Source organism: Rhinopithecus bieti, unplaced genomic scaffold (assembly GCF_001698545.2).
Source record: "Rhinopithecus bieti isolate Rb0 unplaced genomic scaffold, ASM169854v2 scaffold_38691, whole genome shotgun sequence".
Taxonomy (NCBI): Eukaryota; Metazoa; Chordata; class Mammalia; order Primates; family Cercopithecidae; genus Rhinopithecus; species Rhinopithecus bieti.
In genome coordinates, this window is record NW_016816690.1 from 412,280 (window position 1) to 429,507 (window position 17,228).

The 17,228-nt window shown below is 38.6% G+C and overlaps 1 protein-coding gene across 1 annotated transcript in view; it reads right to left on the reverse strand.

Annotated features, from left to right (window-relative positions):
* Window positions 1-1,433: 1,433 nt before the first annotated feature.
* NSRP1 (nuclear speckle splicing regulatory protein 1) overlaps window positions 1,434-17,228 on the reverse strand; it is a 67,368-nt gene continuing 51,573 nt past the window's right edge. Inside the window, 6 exon segments of the mRNA XM_017855083.1 lie at window positions 1,434-3,238; window positions 3,241-3,254; window positions 7,434-7,542; window positions 9,168-9,375; window positions 10,270-10,398; window positions 15,836-15,892. Of these exon segments, the coding sequence (XP_017710572.1) occupies window positions 2,196-3,238; window positions 3,241-3,254; window positions 7,434-7,542; window positions 9,168-9,375; window positions 10,270-10,398; window positions 15,836-15,892 (1,560 nt within the window). The 3' untranslated portion in view covers window positions 1,434-2,195.

The window sequence follows — 17,228 nt, forward strand, 5'->3', positions numbered from 1 at the left end:
AAAAAAAAAAAAAAAAAAAAAAAAAAACTACACTAGAGCCAGAGATGCAAAAGCAATCATCAGGTTTTTTGTCCTTTTCTGTTTGGCTTTTTTTGTGGGCTTTTTTTCTGCCAGGCATCAAGGCACTCTCTCATGAAACTCCAGACTTACCTCATCGCCATAATCAGCAAAGACAACAGAAAACATCTTTCTGTAAATTCTGACAACAGGACCAGCATCAGCCTAGCTTGAGTTGCATACCCTTCCTGTAGGCTATTCTGCCCCATTTGAACCCGTGGACTAAGAGTAGTAAAGGTGTGTTTTCTCAAGGGCAAATCAAGGTGCTGTTACCAGGAAAAGGGGGGAATGAATGCCAGAGAGGCAAAACCAACATTCTGTATATTTGGAGGAGACAGAAGAAAACTCTTCATTTGCAGCCTCATACTGATTTGTCAAATTAAGTCGGTTAATAAAAGTAATTTACACCTTTCCTATCTAAGGATCCAAGCTGCTTTGTAAAAGTCTCTGAGCTTTTCCCTCTGGGAGAGGGAAACTGAGTTTATCATCAGATGTCTCTGACATCAGTCTCTCCTTCTAGACTACCTTGCACACTATGATCAAATTAATCTTCCCAATGCATGGCTCTAGTTATAAAACAATCCTAAAAAAGAAACCATATTCCCCACCAAAGTTAAAGATTTTGTCTGTCACTCATGGTCCTCCCATGATGTCACCCTTTTACCTTTCCATACTTATATTATGTTGCTCCCTTTGTGTACACCAAGTCAGTGATTTCGAGAGTTTGTCACTGTCACTGACTGACTTTAGAGTATTACCATGTAACTGACATTCAATGTATCAGTCACAGATTTGGGCGTTAACTTTCCTGTGACTTTTCCTTTCTGGTTTTAAAAGTACAATACAATAAAATAATTTATAAATGCTATATCTGACCCTTAATATATAATGTTTTTCATCTAGTCAGTATTCTTATTAAACCAAGTTTATCCTTCTAAAAATAAGAAAGTGTGCTCTTTATGATAAAGTATTGTGAGAGATATAAACAGCACTTTCTTAACGGGAAGACCTATTAGAGAACTATTTTCTCCACAGCATTTATCTTTCCCCATAAACAAAATATTTACAGTGTATAATTACTTCTCCTGAGTTTCAAAGACTCAGGAGAAAGATACTAGTTTTACTTTTATACACAAGTGGAACTTGTAATAAACTGCACTATCTTTTTCAGAGTATGTAAAACAAGATGTTTAGAAATAGGCCACCTGGATCTTTAGCTAATTTCATTTAGGCTAATGTCTCCACAGCTTCACCTTTAACCAAAAGTGATTTACGTACATAACCAATTTACTAACTTGTCAAGGTTTCAGAATTACAAATTAATTTCTACTAAAAGCAAAAAGATGAACTGCGACATGAGCAAAATTACTTTAAAATAAATGCATAAATAAAATGTATATCATTTTATTTTCATTTAAGCCAACTATGCTGTAAGCTAGACAAGATGTATGATTCACATTTTACACTTTAATACAAATTTCAGAACATAAAGTATATTTTCTATTTTTCAAATCCATATTTTATGTGAAATACAATATTTATAAAACAAACAGCTCCTGCAACAAAACATTATTAGAAGAGTTAAATTATTTATTAAAAAAATTTTTTTTAGAGACAGGGTCCCATTCTGTCGCCCAGGTTGAAGTGCAGTGGTATGATCACAGCTCACTGTAACATCAAATTCCTAGGCTCAAGTGATCTTCCTACCTCAGCCTCTCGAACAGCTGGGACTACAGGCATGCACTACCATGCCAGGCTTTTTGTTTTTTAAATAGAGGCAAGGTCTCATTATCCTGCCTAGGCTGGTCTTGAATGCCTGGCCTCAAGTGATCCTTCTGCCTTGGCCTCCCAAAATGCTGGTATTACAGGCACGAGCTACCACATCTGGCCAAAATTATTTTTTAATGGTTGTGGTGGAGCCAATTTTCCTCATTATGTACCTACAGGGAATTAGCACACTCTCACAGTTCTTGAATACAACAAAGAATGTGGTAATGATGAGTACATACTATATATAAATTCAGCCAAACATCCACATCCAAACATCCAAAATTTAAGACTGACTTTTGATTTTAACCTAAAATTTTGAAAATAAAATTTAAAATGCCCTCCAAACTATCTTTCTCTTAGGGTAGCCATCAATCATCTTCTTTCTCAATATAGGTCTTTGCATTAACCCGTGCCATCTGCCTGGCCAAGTACCTGTCTCTAGCTGACATTACAGTTTCTTCATTGTTCCGCTTTGCAAACTTGCTCACTGCCTCAGGTGGTCTCGCTGGTTCTTTACCCTTCTCTTGCCTTTCCTCTGTGAGTCTGTGTTTTGTTCCCAGGGATGATTCAGAATTAGAGGCTTTCTCCTGGTTTCTTTCTTTGTCCTTTGCCATGTTTCTCATTTTGTTGGATAGTTCTTGGTCAAAAAATGTATCCTTTGCCCTAGAATTCGGGCTGCTTTCCTTTCTGTCTCGACTTCTTTCTGAAGATTGAACACTTACTTCTCGTTTTTCTCTATCTCTGTATTTATCATTATTTTCATATCTTTCCTTCCTTACTTTCATATGCTCTTCCTTTGCTTTGCTTTTCTCTTCCTTCTCTCCTTTCTCACCGTGTCGGTTCTGATCATTTTGTTGTCTATCTCTTTCTTGTTCTCTTTGGGAATACTTCTCCCCGTCTTTCTCCCTTTTCCACACTCTGTCACTTCTTTCCCTTTGGTCCCTTGCCCTTGGTTTATCTTCCTGTTCATGCCTCTTCCAATGGGAATCTCTATGACTGGCCTCTCTGTGCCTATGAGAATCCCTTTCTTTCCAGTAATCGCGGTCAGTGTAATGGTTCTCCTGGTCTCTGGATTGCTTCTGTTGGTGCTGATCTTCCCTTTTCTCACGTCCTCTTGATGTTCGTGATCCTTTTGTGTGGTGTCTGGCACTGTGCCCTCTTTCTTCACTAGGTGACCGAGAGTGGTTTTGATTCCTGTGGTGCTTGGAGTCATTCTCAGGAGTCTCTACGACCTTTTCCCTTCTGCAGTTCACTCTAGTTTCTTCTACTTCATCATCCTCACTGCTCTTAGCATCAAAGTCACTGTCTGCATCTGGGTTTTTCTCCACTTTCACATCAGTATGAAGAAAGCATTTCTCCTGTGGTATTCTGCTTTTTGAACTTACTTCATTGGAGTAGCCCCTTGATTTTCTTCCTTTATACCAGATCTTAAAACAAAAAAACAAAAAAGGGCAGAAAAAATGCCACATTATCAGTTGTAATAAGCAAATGAAGGGTTCATATAATTTTTATCAATACTCAAATCAATACACCTATAGTGATATATACTGTCTGATTATCCAAATGCAAAAAGGTCCTGATGTCTGTGCAAACTAGTAATTTCAAATTCATACCATTCAGAATATGTCCAATATTTGTAAAAGTGAAAAGAGAAAATTAGCCCTTGTCTACTATATTATTAGAACATACAGGCAAGGGTTTGTACAGGTCTTCATTTTTTGGTAAGCCTACGACAAAGAATAATTGGGAAAAGTAAGATATGTTCTGAATCTAAGTTCCGTTTTCGCAACATGAAGCTTAAGTTGTGACTCTCATATTTTTTGTTTCCTTTCTTATTTATTTTGAGACAGTCTGTCACCCAGGCTGGAGTACAGAGGCACAATCTTGGTTCACTGCAACCTCCGCCTCCCAGGCTCAAGTGATCCTCACACCTTAGTTTCCCGAGCAGCTGGGATTACAAGCCTGCACCAACACGCCCAGCTAATTTTTTTATTTTTAGTAGAGATGGGGTTTCGCCATGTTGGCCAAACTGGTCTCAAACTCTTGACCTCAGGTGATCCAACCACCTCAGCCTTCCAAAGTGCGGGGATTACAGGCGTGAGCCACCATGCTCGGCCTTTTTCTTTTCAAAAAATTATAAAAATAGTCCTAGAAATACATGAAGATAATCTCTGCACAGCAAAACAGTGGCAAATATAATCCTAAATATTTACTCTCTCTCATGATGAAAAACGCGCTAGTATCCTGATATACTCCTTGACACCTATCACAACAAAATGGAAATATATTAATTTGTCCATTAGAATCAACAGCACTAAAATTATTTATATTACTTATGTTGTTCCAGCTGGCAAGTACAGTTAACTTTGTATTACTCACACAGTGAGTATAATGTAGATAAGAATCACTCAGTGATTCTTACTAATCACTTACTTTTTTTTTTTTTTTTTGAGACGGAGTCTCGCTCTGTCACCCAGGCTGGAGTGCAGTGGCCAGATCTCAGCTCACTGCAAGCTCCGCCTCCTGGGTTCACGCCATTCTCCTGCCTCAGCCTCCCAAGTAGCTGGGACTACAGGCGCCGCCACCTCGCCCGGCTAGTTTTTTGTATTTTTAGTAGAGATGGGGTTTCACTGTGTTAGCCAGGATGGTCTCGATCTCCTGACCTCGTGATCCGCCCGTCTCGACTAATCACTTACTAACCACACTAATGCTGCAACAACTTTGGTTCTCCAGGAATTACCGGCAGAACTATCTTGGCTAAAGGACCCACTAACAGTTAGGAATTTGATTATTAGACTCTGAGAAGTACAACTATGTCAACGACATTACAGAGTTTCCAGATGAAACTCTAATACAAAGACATAATGTATAATTTCCATTCAAAACCTGAATCTTCAAATACAGTTTCTTAGGTTCATACTTCTCACCAATTTTATAATCAAAACCTAGTAGCGCAGGGAGGGAGTGGGGCATAAACTTCCTCTCCTCACCTTAATTCTATTCTCCTACCTCTTCCCTTCCTTAGCAACAGAGACTCAGATCTACTCAGAACCGTTTCTGTTAATTTTTTTTTTGCTTAGGACAGACCCTTTTACCTTCAGCTACATACTTATGGCATAATCATCTCACCACTCCTATAATACCTTATAACTTTATTCAAAAATCCTCTAATCCTTTACCTTCTAGACCAGCACTAATAGAAATGCCTCAAGAAATGGTAATATTCATATCTGAGCTGTCCCAATATGGCAACCACCAGCCAAATATGGCAACTGAGTATCTGAAATGTGGCCACTGTGATCAAAACTTTAAATTTTATTTACTTTAATTTTTTATTTTATTTTATTTTATTATTAATTTATTTATTTTGAGATAGAATCTTGCACTGTCGCCCAGGCTGTAGTGCAGTGGTGCAATCTCAGCTCACTGCAATCTCAGCTCACTGCAAGCCCCGCCTCCTGGGTTCACGCCATTCTCTGGCCTGTCTCCTGAGAAGATGGGACTACAGGCTCCTGCCACTACGCCCAGCTAATTTTTTGTTTTTGTATTTTTAGTAGAGACAGGGTTTCACCGTGTTAGCAAGGATGTTCTCAATCTCCTGACCTTGTGATCCGCCCGCCTCGGTCTCCCAAAGTGCTGGGATTACAGGAGTAAGCCACTGCGCCCAGCCATTTTATTTTATTTTTTGAGATGGAGTCTAGCTCTGTCGCCAGGTTGGAGTGCAGTGGTGCAATCTCAGCTCACTGCAATCTCCGCCTTCCGGGTTTAAGCAATTCTCCTGCCTCAACCTCCTGAGTAGTTGGGATTACAGGCATGTGCCACCACGCCTAGCTAATTTTTTGTATTTTTAGTAGAGACAAGGTTTCACCATGTTGGCCAGGATGGTCTCAATCTCCTGACCTCATGATCCACCCGCCTCATCCTCCCAAAGTGCTGGGATTACAGGCGTGAGCCACCACACTCAACCTACTTTATTTACTTTAAATTAAGTAGCTACACGTGACTAGTGCCTACATACTGAACAGTGCTGTTCTAGCCCCTGATATGTAAGTCTTACATTTTATGAAGGCTGGAACCTATTTTTGAAAATAAATCACTTTCCTTTTTATATACTATCTGAACACGTATATAAGACTTACATTGTAGACACCTAATTCTTTCCAAATTTCTCCTTAATTCTGACAGCAAAATCATTTTAAGGTACCAGGCACCAATCATTTTAAGGATCATGAGGAATACCTACATTCTTATTTAAAAAAAAAAAAAAAAAGCAGCCAGGTGCAGTGGCTCATACATGTAATCCCAGCACTTTGGGAGGCTGAGATGGAGGCATCACTCAAGCCCAGGAGCTCGAGACCACCCTGGGCAACATAAAGCCCCATCTCTACAACAAAAATACAAAAAGAGGCTGGGCGTGGTGGCTCACGCATATAATCCCAGCACTTTGGGAGGCCAAGGCAGATGGATCACCTGAGGTCAGGAATTCGAGATCAGTCTGGCCAACATGGTGAAACTCCATCTCTACTAAAAACACAAAGATTAGCTGGGCATAGTGGCATGCACCTGTAGTCCTAGCTACTCAGGAAGCTGAGGCAGGAGAATCACTTGAACCTGGGAGGCAGAGGTTGCAGTGAGCCGAGATCGCGCCATTGCACTCCAGCCTGGGCGACAGAGCGAGACTCCATTCCATCTCAAAAAAAAAAAAAACCCAAAAAACCAGGCCGGGCGCGGTGGCTCAAGCCTGTAATCCCAGCACTTTGGGAGGCTGAGACGGGCAGATCACGAGGTCAGGAGATTGAGACCATCCTGGCTAACCCGGTGAAACCCCGGTGAAACTCCGTCTCTACTAAAAAATACAAAAAACTAGCAAACTAGCTGGCGGAGCGTGGCGGGCACCTGTGAGTCCAGCTATTCGGGGGCTGGGCAGAGAATGGCGTGGAACCAGGAGCGGAGGGCTGTGCAGTTGGCCTGGATCTGGCACATGCACTCCAGCCTGGGCGACAGAGACAAGACTCCACGTCTCAAAAAAAAAAAAAAACCAAAAAACCAAAACACAAAAAGCAAAATTGGCTGGGCCATGATGCTGCCACCTGGCTAGCTCCCAGGTACCTTGGAGGATCATTTGAGCCCCAAGGCCCAAGCGTTGCCGTGAGCTATGACTGAATCACTGTACTCATCCCACCTAGGTGACAGAGTGCACTCGTCTCCAAAAAAAAAAAAAAAAAAGGGAAAAACCACAGATTGATTTGCTTTCCCTTGAAAGATTTTGCCTCTCCCTTGACGTAGAACCATAAGCTCAACCTAAAATTCAAGAAACTTTATACATTAAAAGTGTCTTTGGTTTTACAATAATATTAAACTCAATCACTGACTGTTTTAATGTAACAATTTCTGTGAACTGCAGAATAAAAATGATCTTAAACTAAATCTGTAGGTTTTAAAATCAAGAAACTGCAAATTTCTAGCCATTCAATTAGGAAAGGCTGACTGACAACACAATATGCAATGTTGTAATCTTCCATCTTTCAGAGGGTTAAAATGACCCCACAACCACAGATTATTATAACAGTATCTTTCTTCAAAATATTTCATTTACGTCTCCTTACCTGGCTTCACGAAAGCTGCATTTAGGCACTTCCTCTTCACCAACTGCTTGATTTAATAGGTGCCTATAAAATCCACTGAGATCTCTCTGCTTGGTTACATCCAAACATGCTAACAGAGGGAAAGCAAAAATTAGAATATATTCAATAAGGCACAGTGCAGTTTCATTTTATAGATGTAGAGTATATAACATACAGTGTGTAAACTCTTCTCTGGATCAGGACTTGGCAAACTATATCCCACAGGCCAAATTGGGCCTGTTGCCTGTTTTTATAAATACATTTTTATTGAAACAAAGCCCTGTTCATTTATGTATTGTCCAAAGCTGCTTTTGTACTACAAAGGCAGAGCTGAGTAACTGCGACAGAGATCATATATACAAAAAGCCCTAGAGTATGAATACGATCTGGCATTCATAAATATGAATTTATAAATTTAAAGTCTTAAAATATGAATACTAAAATACTATCTGGTCCTTTATAGAAAGACTGCTGACTGGCACTCTAAACACACAGTACATGCTTAGACAGAATGTTAAAGACTTGGTTTTCTTCTAGTTAAAAGCTGAAGAGGTCAAGCGCAGTGGCTCACGCCTGTAATCCTAGAACTTTGGGAGGCTGAGGTGGGTGGATCATCTGAGCTCAGGAGTTTAAGACAAACCTGGCCAACATGGTAAAATTCCGTCTCTACTAAAAATATAAAAATTATCCAGGTGTGGTGGTACATGCCTGTAATCCCGGCTACTTGGGAGGCTGAGGCATAAGAATTACTTGAACTCGGGAGGCAGAGGTTGCAGTGAGCCAAGATCACATGACTGCACTTCAGCCTGGGTGACAGAGCGAGACTCTGTCTCAGAAAAAAAAAAAAAAAAAAAACAGCTGATGAGCATTTGTCAATTAAAGTATTTATACAGGGCCGGGCATGGTGGTTCATGCCTGTAATGCCAACACTTTGGGAGGCTGAGGCAGGAAGATTACTTGAGCCCAGGAGTTCGAGACCAGCCCTGGAAACATAGTGAGACCCCGTCTCTACAAAAAATACAAAAATTAACCAGACACGGTGGTATGCTCCTATAGTCCCAGCTACTCAAGAGGCTGAAGTGGGAGGATCACTGGAGCCTGGGAGGTCAGGGCCGCAGTGAGCCATGGCTGAGCCACTGCACTCCAGCCTGGGTGACAGAAACCCAGTCTCAAAAAAAAAAGTATTTTATAAATATATACTCTACTTAGATCTTGAGACATAATCATGAGCAGAAAGCACTAAAGCATTAAGATAATCTTAATTCATCCAATTTTTATTCTTTCTTCAATTAATGTTATTCCTTTTCTAATTGCCTCATTGATGCTCCTTGAGTGGTGTTACTCTATTATTTTCTCATTCCAGAAAAATGTAACTAGGGTTTAAAATTGTATTTATATTGTTTCTGACAAATGCCATGGTGTTATACTTTGTAATAAATGTTTTTACATTTCAAATCATGTTCTAAGGCAAAAGCCACAAAATGAGAACTAAGTCTAGTAGAAATAATAGTTACTGAAGAGTTCAACTGTGTTTTTAAACTTTCCTCTCTGTTTTATAGTACTATATAATACCACATTTCTTGTGTCTTGAATTCCTAAATATAAATTATGATCACAAATTCATAACCCAAAAGTTCAGTGACAGAGCAAACAGCTAACCACAGGGTAGAGATTCTGCTACTGTTTCCTTGTGCCTTTCCCACTCTTTCATGTTACCTTCCAGTGCAGCAGCCCTCTTTTCTCTTTCTTCTTCCTCAGCTCTCTCTTGCAGTTTTTTCTTATATGCAGACGTCACAAATGCTTCTTTATCATCAAACTCTCCCTTTTCCATTTCTCGTTCTCTCTGGATTTTCTTTTCCATTCTTTTTTCCTGTTCCTTTTTTCTGATCTCAACGGCTTTTAGCAAGTTGTGAATATACTTGGGCTAAGGAAATAAAAAAGATTTACGAAAAGAGCAAAAAAATAGTAATTGTTAATATTATAATTTTTATAATGAATTAAGATAGAAATGATCGGCCCAAATAAGATTGTCTTCCCTACATTCAATATAAACTTACTAGCAAGATTAATATTGAAACTATTTTCAATAAAAATTTAGGTGTAGCAGAGATAGAAACTGTTTATAATGTGATTTAACTTTAAAAAAACATCAAACTAAATATATTTTTTTTTCTCTTTTTTCTGGTATTCTCTTAATTAAAAAAAAAAATCAGAAAAGTTCCTGCTAGTTTTTCACATTTAGTAGAAATATGACTATTTAAAATAGTAGCTTTAATATAATTTTATACCATCACTCTACTAGTAGGTAACTGTCAGATGCAAATGCCCTTAAAATCAGCCTGTGCTTGTGAAAGAACAAGAGCTGATAGAAAGAAAATCTGAACTTATTTCAGTTTTTCCCCCTCCCACATTTTTTTCTCACTGAAAATAAAATCAAGATAGGTGTAGGCAGATGATTCAGTTACCAGCTAGGAAGAAATGAAAAAAATGAGAGGATAATAAAACACAAATAAACATACACAGGGCAGGAGCAGTACAAATTTGGTACATTAGAATTCTAAGGAAAAGTTTCCAAAAAACTATTTGCAAAGGTTTCAAAGCAAAAAACAAAATTGTGAGATAATTCACTTGGCCTGTTAGGATAATATACGTAGTACTTCTTGAGTTCTAAGATCAAATCTATAATATCTGGAATTAGGGACTCTTCATACTTCACATACCTAAAAGCTTTTTCTCAGATCATTCTCATGTTAAAATAAGATTAAAACACAAAATGTAGGTCAGGGTCAAAGAAAGTGTGTTATTTCAGCTAACAAACCTTTCGGTCTTTCCCCAAAAGCAATTTGGGATTATTTTCCTCCTTTTTTTTCTGCATTTCATCATAAATACTGTCATATTCATACACAGTAGCATCTTCTGCAAGGGCCTTCTGGATTTCCAGTTTGGTCTTAAAAAAAAAAATAAAACATGTTTCAAAAATATGAGCCAGCCAATAGATACAACAAAATCTATGTTTTTTGAGAATGGTTCATAAATTGAAAATATATCCTAAAAATTACAATCACATTTCAGATACGAAATATGAATAAATTCTGGAGCTAGGCTGCCTGGGTATGAATCCTGGCTCTACACTTACTAATTACTCTGGGCAAGTTTGTTTATAATCTTTTGGTACCTTAATTTCCTCATCTAGAAGAGAAAGAATAACGATTATCCTTACATTCTAAGCTGTTATAATTAAATGACTAAACTTAAAACAGTTAGAGCCTGATAAAGTATTCAATAAACATCAACTATTATTATCATCTATTCATTTGTATATAATTATCCACATCAAAAGGTCAAAAGGTACGATGGAAACACCTAACCTTGGTTTTGACAGGCCTGTATTATATACTAAACTTTCATTATCATTTTTAGAGTTGTCAAACATAAAGTCTCTGCCTTTATCATGTTCCTTCCATCTTAAATGATGTTTTTTTCTCCTCTTTCAAGCTATCAAAATCTTATCCAGTGTTTAAGGGCCAGTCCTACTTCTTTGAGCCCATTTCTGAGGCCTCTAACCCCCAATGATCTTTCTTCTAAACACTGAGGAACATTCTATTCTGCAATAATTAGCTCTTAATAATACACTATATATTTTTTTTAAGAGACAGGGTGTCTCACTCTGTCGCCCAGGCTAGAGTGCAGTGGTGCAATCTTGGCTCACTGCAACCTCTGCCTCCCAGGCTTCAAGTGGTCCTCCCACTTCAGCCGCCCAAGTAGCTGGGACTATAGGCGTGTGCCACCATGCCTGCCTAATTTTTATATGTTTTGTAGAGACAGAGTTTCACCATGTTGCTCAGGCTGGTCTTGAACTCCTGGGCTCAAATGATCCACCTACCTCAGCGCCCCCACCAAGTGCTGGGATTACACGCCTGAGTCACCATGCCAGGCATGGGTGTTTTTACTTCCTGTTTTACAAATCTTAGCCTTTTGCCCCGGTTGTAAATTCCTGAAGTACAGAGTCTATACACTTTAACTTTTTCCTGAATTGCTAGACTGGCTAATGTAGAACCCAAGAGGGATCCTTTTTAAGTGACAGGATGATGTAATTATTCAAAAGAATCTATCTGATAGACTCGGGTTTTTACATACCAACATTTAAACTCTGAATAATGCACATGCTAACTGAAAAACCTTTTTTCTAGAATATTGTTTAAAATATTAAGAAATTCATTTTTTTCACTTCTCAACCTTTACAAAGTGAAAGATTCTCCTGCCTAGATGTTGAAATGGAACTCCTGTTCACTCCCCAAAACTAGCCTGGCTAACACAAAGAGGGAAACATGGAATCTAAGAAATAATCACCACTACAATAACAAAAAGCAAGGGAAAAGGGAGACTGAGGGCTGTTTTTTTTTGAGACGAAGTCTCTCACTGTTGCCCCGGCTGGTGTGCAGTGGCGCCATCTTGGCTCACTGCAACCTCTGCCTCCCGGGTTCAAGCAATTCCCCTGCCTCAGCCTCCAGAGTAGCTAGGATTACAGGTACCTGCCACCACACCTGGCTAATTTTTTGTATTTTTAGTAGAGAAGGGGTTTCACTATATTGGTCAAGCTGTTCTCGAACTCTTGACCTCATGATCTACCCACCTCGGCCTCCTGAACTGCCGAGATTACATGCGTGAGCCACCGAGCCCGGCCAGGGCTGTTTTAAACTGATGACATGCCTTTATATATGTTGGGAGAAGAGCTGTAGGGGAGCACTTGAGTAGATATGTTACTATTAACTATGTTGCAACATAATAATAAATAAAGCAAAAACTGAACAGATATCCAAGGAAAAATAGACAAATCCACAATTACAGCAAGAGATTTTAACATATGCCTCTCAGTAACAGAATGAAAAAAAAAAAAAAAAAACCCAACCAACCAACCAACAAACAACAACAAAAACACAGTATGAATATATGTGGATTAACACAGCTGGCCCAATGGACACACACAAACATTTTCTTTTTTCTTTTTTTTGGGGGGGTTCGGAATCTTGCTCTGTCGCCTAGGCTGGAGTGCAGTGGCACCATCTTGGCTCACCGCAACCTCCACCTGCTGTGTTCAAGTGATTCTCCTGCCTCAGCCTCCTGAGTAGCTGGGACTACAGGTGTACACCACCAGGCCCGGATAATTTTTATATCAATACAGAACATTTTCAAACACAGAAGAAATATTTATAAAAACTGACTATATACTGGACCATAAAGTAAACCTCTACCTGTTTTAAAGGCATGAAACAATACAGTGCAGTGCCTTGGAACCCAAAATAATCATGTTAGGGACTCGGTGTGGTGGCTCATGCCTGTAATCCCAACACTTTGGGGGGCCAAGCTGGGCGGATCACCTGAGATCAGGAGACCAGCCTGGCCAACATGGTGAAACCCTGTCTCTACTAAAAATATAAAAACTAGCTGGGCGTGGTGGTGCACACCTGTAATCCCAGCTATAAGGAGGCTGAGGCAGAAGAATCACGTGAATCCAGGAGGTGGAGGTTGCAGTGAGCCACTGCACTCCAGCCTACGTACAGAGCAAGACTCCATCTCAAAACAAAACAAAACAAAACAAAACAAAAAAACCCCAAAACAAACAAGCAAAAAAAAAAAGTAATCACATTAGGAATGAATAACAAAAAGGTAATCAAAAACTTCCGTTATGTTCAGAAATTAGTAATACATGGGTCAAACAAGAAATCATAATGCAAATCAGAACATGTTTTGCATGAAACAACAAAAATATTGCCTATCAAAATCTGTAAGACGCAGCTACAGAAGTACTTAGAGGGAAACATATAGCATTAAATGCATATACCAGAAAAGAGAAAGAACAGAAAACAGAGAGCTATGCACCCATCTCAAACAGTTAAAAAATAACAAAATAAACCCAAAGAAAATAGAATGAAGAAAACACTAATCTGTCAGGACAGAAAATGAAGTAGAAACGAACAAAATGTATACAGTATTATATTAGCTCATAGTATAAGGCTCACTAAACCTTGGTATTATCAAATTTTTTTTTTGCCCAGTCTCACTTATGATGCAAAAATCTTCAATACTTAAAAACTCTCAAAACTTCAGTAAGCCAAATGCAACAATATAAGAAAAGGATAACATTTTATGCTCATGTTAGGTTTGTGCCACTTATGTGAAGTCACAGTGATTGATTTTCTAAAGTTAAGCTGACTTCACATTATTGGTATAAAACCAACATGGTCATGAAGTAGTATCCTTTCTGTATATAGTTCACCATTTAAACAAATAAACAACAAAACCCTCAAACTAAGAAAACAATTTCCTTAGATTAGCATCAAATATCTACCAGAGACCTACAGCAAATGTTTATTTCCTGATGACATACTGAAAGTTTTCCCAATGAAATAGGCAATACAACAATAATGTTGCCATCATCGGTTCTGTAAACTTGAGATTCTGATAAAAGAAGAAAAAAATCATTTAAAGTACCCCATTTTAAAGAGCACTTTCTCTAAGATTCAGTAAATGCAATCAAGCTAGTATTCTTCATAGTAAAATGAAAAATAGTTTCAGTTGGTATGGATAAAGACACTTGACAAGCTGAATCAACCAAGTGGGGAACAAATGGAAGAGTATGTAATATACGTGTGAGAAAAAAATCAGCAGAAAGCAGGTGAAAGGTGTAAGAGTTGTAGCAGCATTCTTAATTTCCAAGCAAACTATGAAAAAGTCCCACTAAACAGATAAAGTGTCTCGAACAAGACAGAGTTAAGAATAAAATTAGATTTGGGATTCATGCTTTAAGTGAAGAAAAAAAGGCAGCATAAAATGTTAAAATAATCCTGGAAAACAAGATACCTGTATTATCGTGGATAAGTTACCCAACTCTCCAGAACTAAGTCTCCCATTTACATAGTGAGGAAGTTGAATTTAACGGTCTCTCCAAAATTCTGACTCAAAGCACTACAATGTTTATATTAAATAATTTTTTTTATGTTTTATGTGTATATTATATCATTCTGAGGCTGCTGAGTTAACACATTATATTTCACTGTGAAACTCCGACATTATCTTAAAATGACTAAATATATCCTTCTGTGCCAATTCCTCCAGGAGGGTGTGAAACACAGTAGTTAAAAGCTTAGGTTCTGAAGTTTCACTGTCTAGTTTTGAACACAGCCCTACCATTTATTAACTATGTGGTCTCATGCAAGTCACATAAATTCTTCTTGCTTTCATTTCCTTAACTACAAAATAAGGATTATAAGAGCATCTATCTCATAGAATTATTGTAAGAATTAAAGATCATTCTTAAACATAGTTGATATGATGCCTGGCACATACAAAGTGCTTAATAAACTTACCTTTATGCAGGTTTCCAGTTAGACAAAGAGGAAATAGTATCAAAAATTATAAAGCTAATGTGGAGGATAAATAATTTAAAATGAAAAGGAAGGCACCTTGCTATTGTTTAATTTCATTACATTCTATAGCAGAAAATCTAAGATATACTAGTATAGAAGTAGAAAAATTAGTAAGTCTTCAGGCCTAGTTTGATATTTAGTAGTATGATCTTAAGGAGCACTTTATCCTTTCTGAGTTTCAGATTTCTTAATCAGGACTATGGGCAAGTTTGTGAGAATTGTAAAAGATAAATGTAAGTAAAAAGTACTTGGAAACACTAAGGTACCAGACAGTCTTTTACAATGATCAGGCCTGACACGGTGGCTCACACCTGTAATCCCAGCACTTTGGGAGGCTGAGGTGGGCGGATCACCTGAGGTCAGGGGTTTCAGAACAGCCTGACCAACATGGTGAAACCCCGTCTCTACTAAAAACACAAAAATTAGCTGGGCGTGGTGGTATGCGCCTTTAGTCCCAGCTACTTGGGAGGCTGAGACAGAAGAATTGCTTGAACCCAGGAGACGGAGACTGCAGTGAGCCGAGAGTGTACCACGGCACTCCAGCCTGGGCAACAGAGCAAGACTCCATCTCAAAAATAAATAAATAAATAAATCTCTATGTCTATATATTTTTATCTCTCTCTGATATTCTTCTTTCTTGGCAGATGAGTTTCAAATAATTATAAGTTTGTGAAACCATTTTGATTGTGAAAAGGTTTGTTTTTTTTTCCCAAGTAAGCTCACTAGCAAGAATTCAATAATAAATAACAACAGGCCAAACAATCCATTATTAGACTAATGAGTCACCTACAAGCAGAACTGGTTTAATCTATAGCACAGCAATAAGGAGCTAATTCTTCATTGTGTTTTTCCTTAAATCTACTCTGTTTTAGTCTCAGCACCTAGATACTAAAACTGATGCTTAATAATGAACCAAAATGCTTCACTGAATGCACTTATCCCAGTCTTCTACCTTACCTGTTTCATGGCCTGCTTCTTAGCAGCTTCCCTCTGAAGGCTTTCACTCACGGAGGTCTATCAAACAGAAATATATTGTCACTTTTTAAAAAACTTTAAAATTTCTTTTCCAGTACGAGTGTCCCCTATCTAAAATATGTGGGACCAGAAATGTTTTGTATTTCAGATTTTTAAAATACTTAGTGGTTCAGCATCCCAAATCTGAAAGTCTGATGCTCCAATGAGCATTTCCTCTGAGCTTCACATTAGTGCTCAAAAAAGTTTTAGATTTTAGAACATTTAGGATTTTCTTTTTTTTTTTTTGAGACGGAGTCTTGCTCTGCTGCCCAGGCTGGAGTGCAGTGGCCGGCTCTCAGCTCACTGCAAGCTCCGCCTCCCGGGTTCACGCCATTCTCCTGTCTCAGCCTCCCGAGTAGCTGGGACTACAGGCGCCCGCCTCGTCGCCCGGCTAGTTTTTTGTATTTTTTAGTAGAGACGGGGTTTCACCGTATTAGCCAGGATGGTCTCGATCTCCTAACCTCATGATCCGCCCGTCTCGGCCTCCCAAAGTGCTGGGATTACAGGCTTGAGCCACCGCGCCCGGCCAAGATTTTCGATTTTCATATTTGGGATGCTCAACCTGTTTTCTGGTTGGCAATGGTGCCTTACTTATAGCTAAAAGTAAAAAGATATAATACGAATTAAACTAACATTTTCAGGGTTTCTCCCCTAAACTTCAGGAAATAAATGAATTTGCATTGTAAATCCTAGAATAGATTATAAGGTGTCAGAGAAAATAGAATGGTACAGGAAAAAATGAGGAAACATGAATTTTTAATCCTAACTTCACTACTGTCATTCAACCTTTATGGATTTCAATTTGCTTCATGTGAACATGAGAGACAGAGAGAGAGAGAGAGAGAGTGTTTGAGTGTGTGAAATGGGGAAAGACTGGACTAGATAATATTTCAGGTACCTTCCGACACTAAAATGGTATGATTCCCAGCTTACAAAAAGCAAATTATTTTAATATTCACCACTCAATATAGTGTATCAAGCTCTCAGTTTATGCTTAAGGCTTAGGGACAGCAGTAACTATTCGTGGCTATAATCATTCAAAAACTATGTACTGAAAAGCCTTCCATACCAGGCATATTTAGGTCCTGAGGATAGTGAAAAAGCAAGAACGGTCTCTGTCTTAAGGCCAGAGACTGAAACAAGATCTTGCTTCAGATAAATGGTCTGAAAGGGAAGACAATTAAAGAGATAATTATAATATATGGACAGGCACGGCGGCTCATGCCTGTAATCCCAGCACTTTGGGAGGCTGAGGCGGGCGGATCACTTAAGGCCAGGAGTTTGAGACCAGTCTGGCCAACATGTTGAAACCCGATCTCTACTAAAAATACAAAAA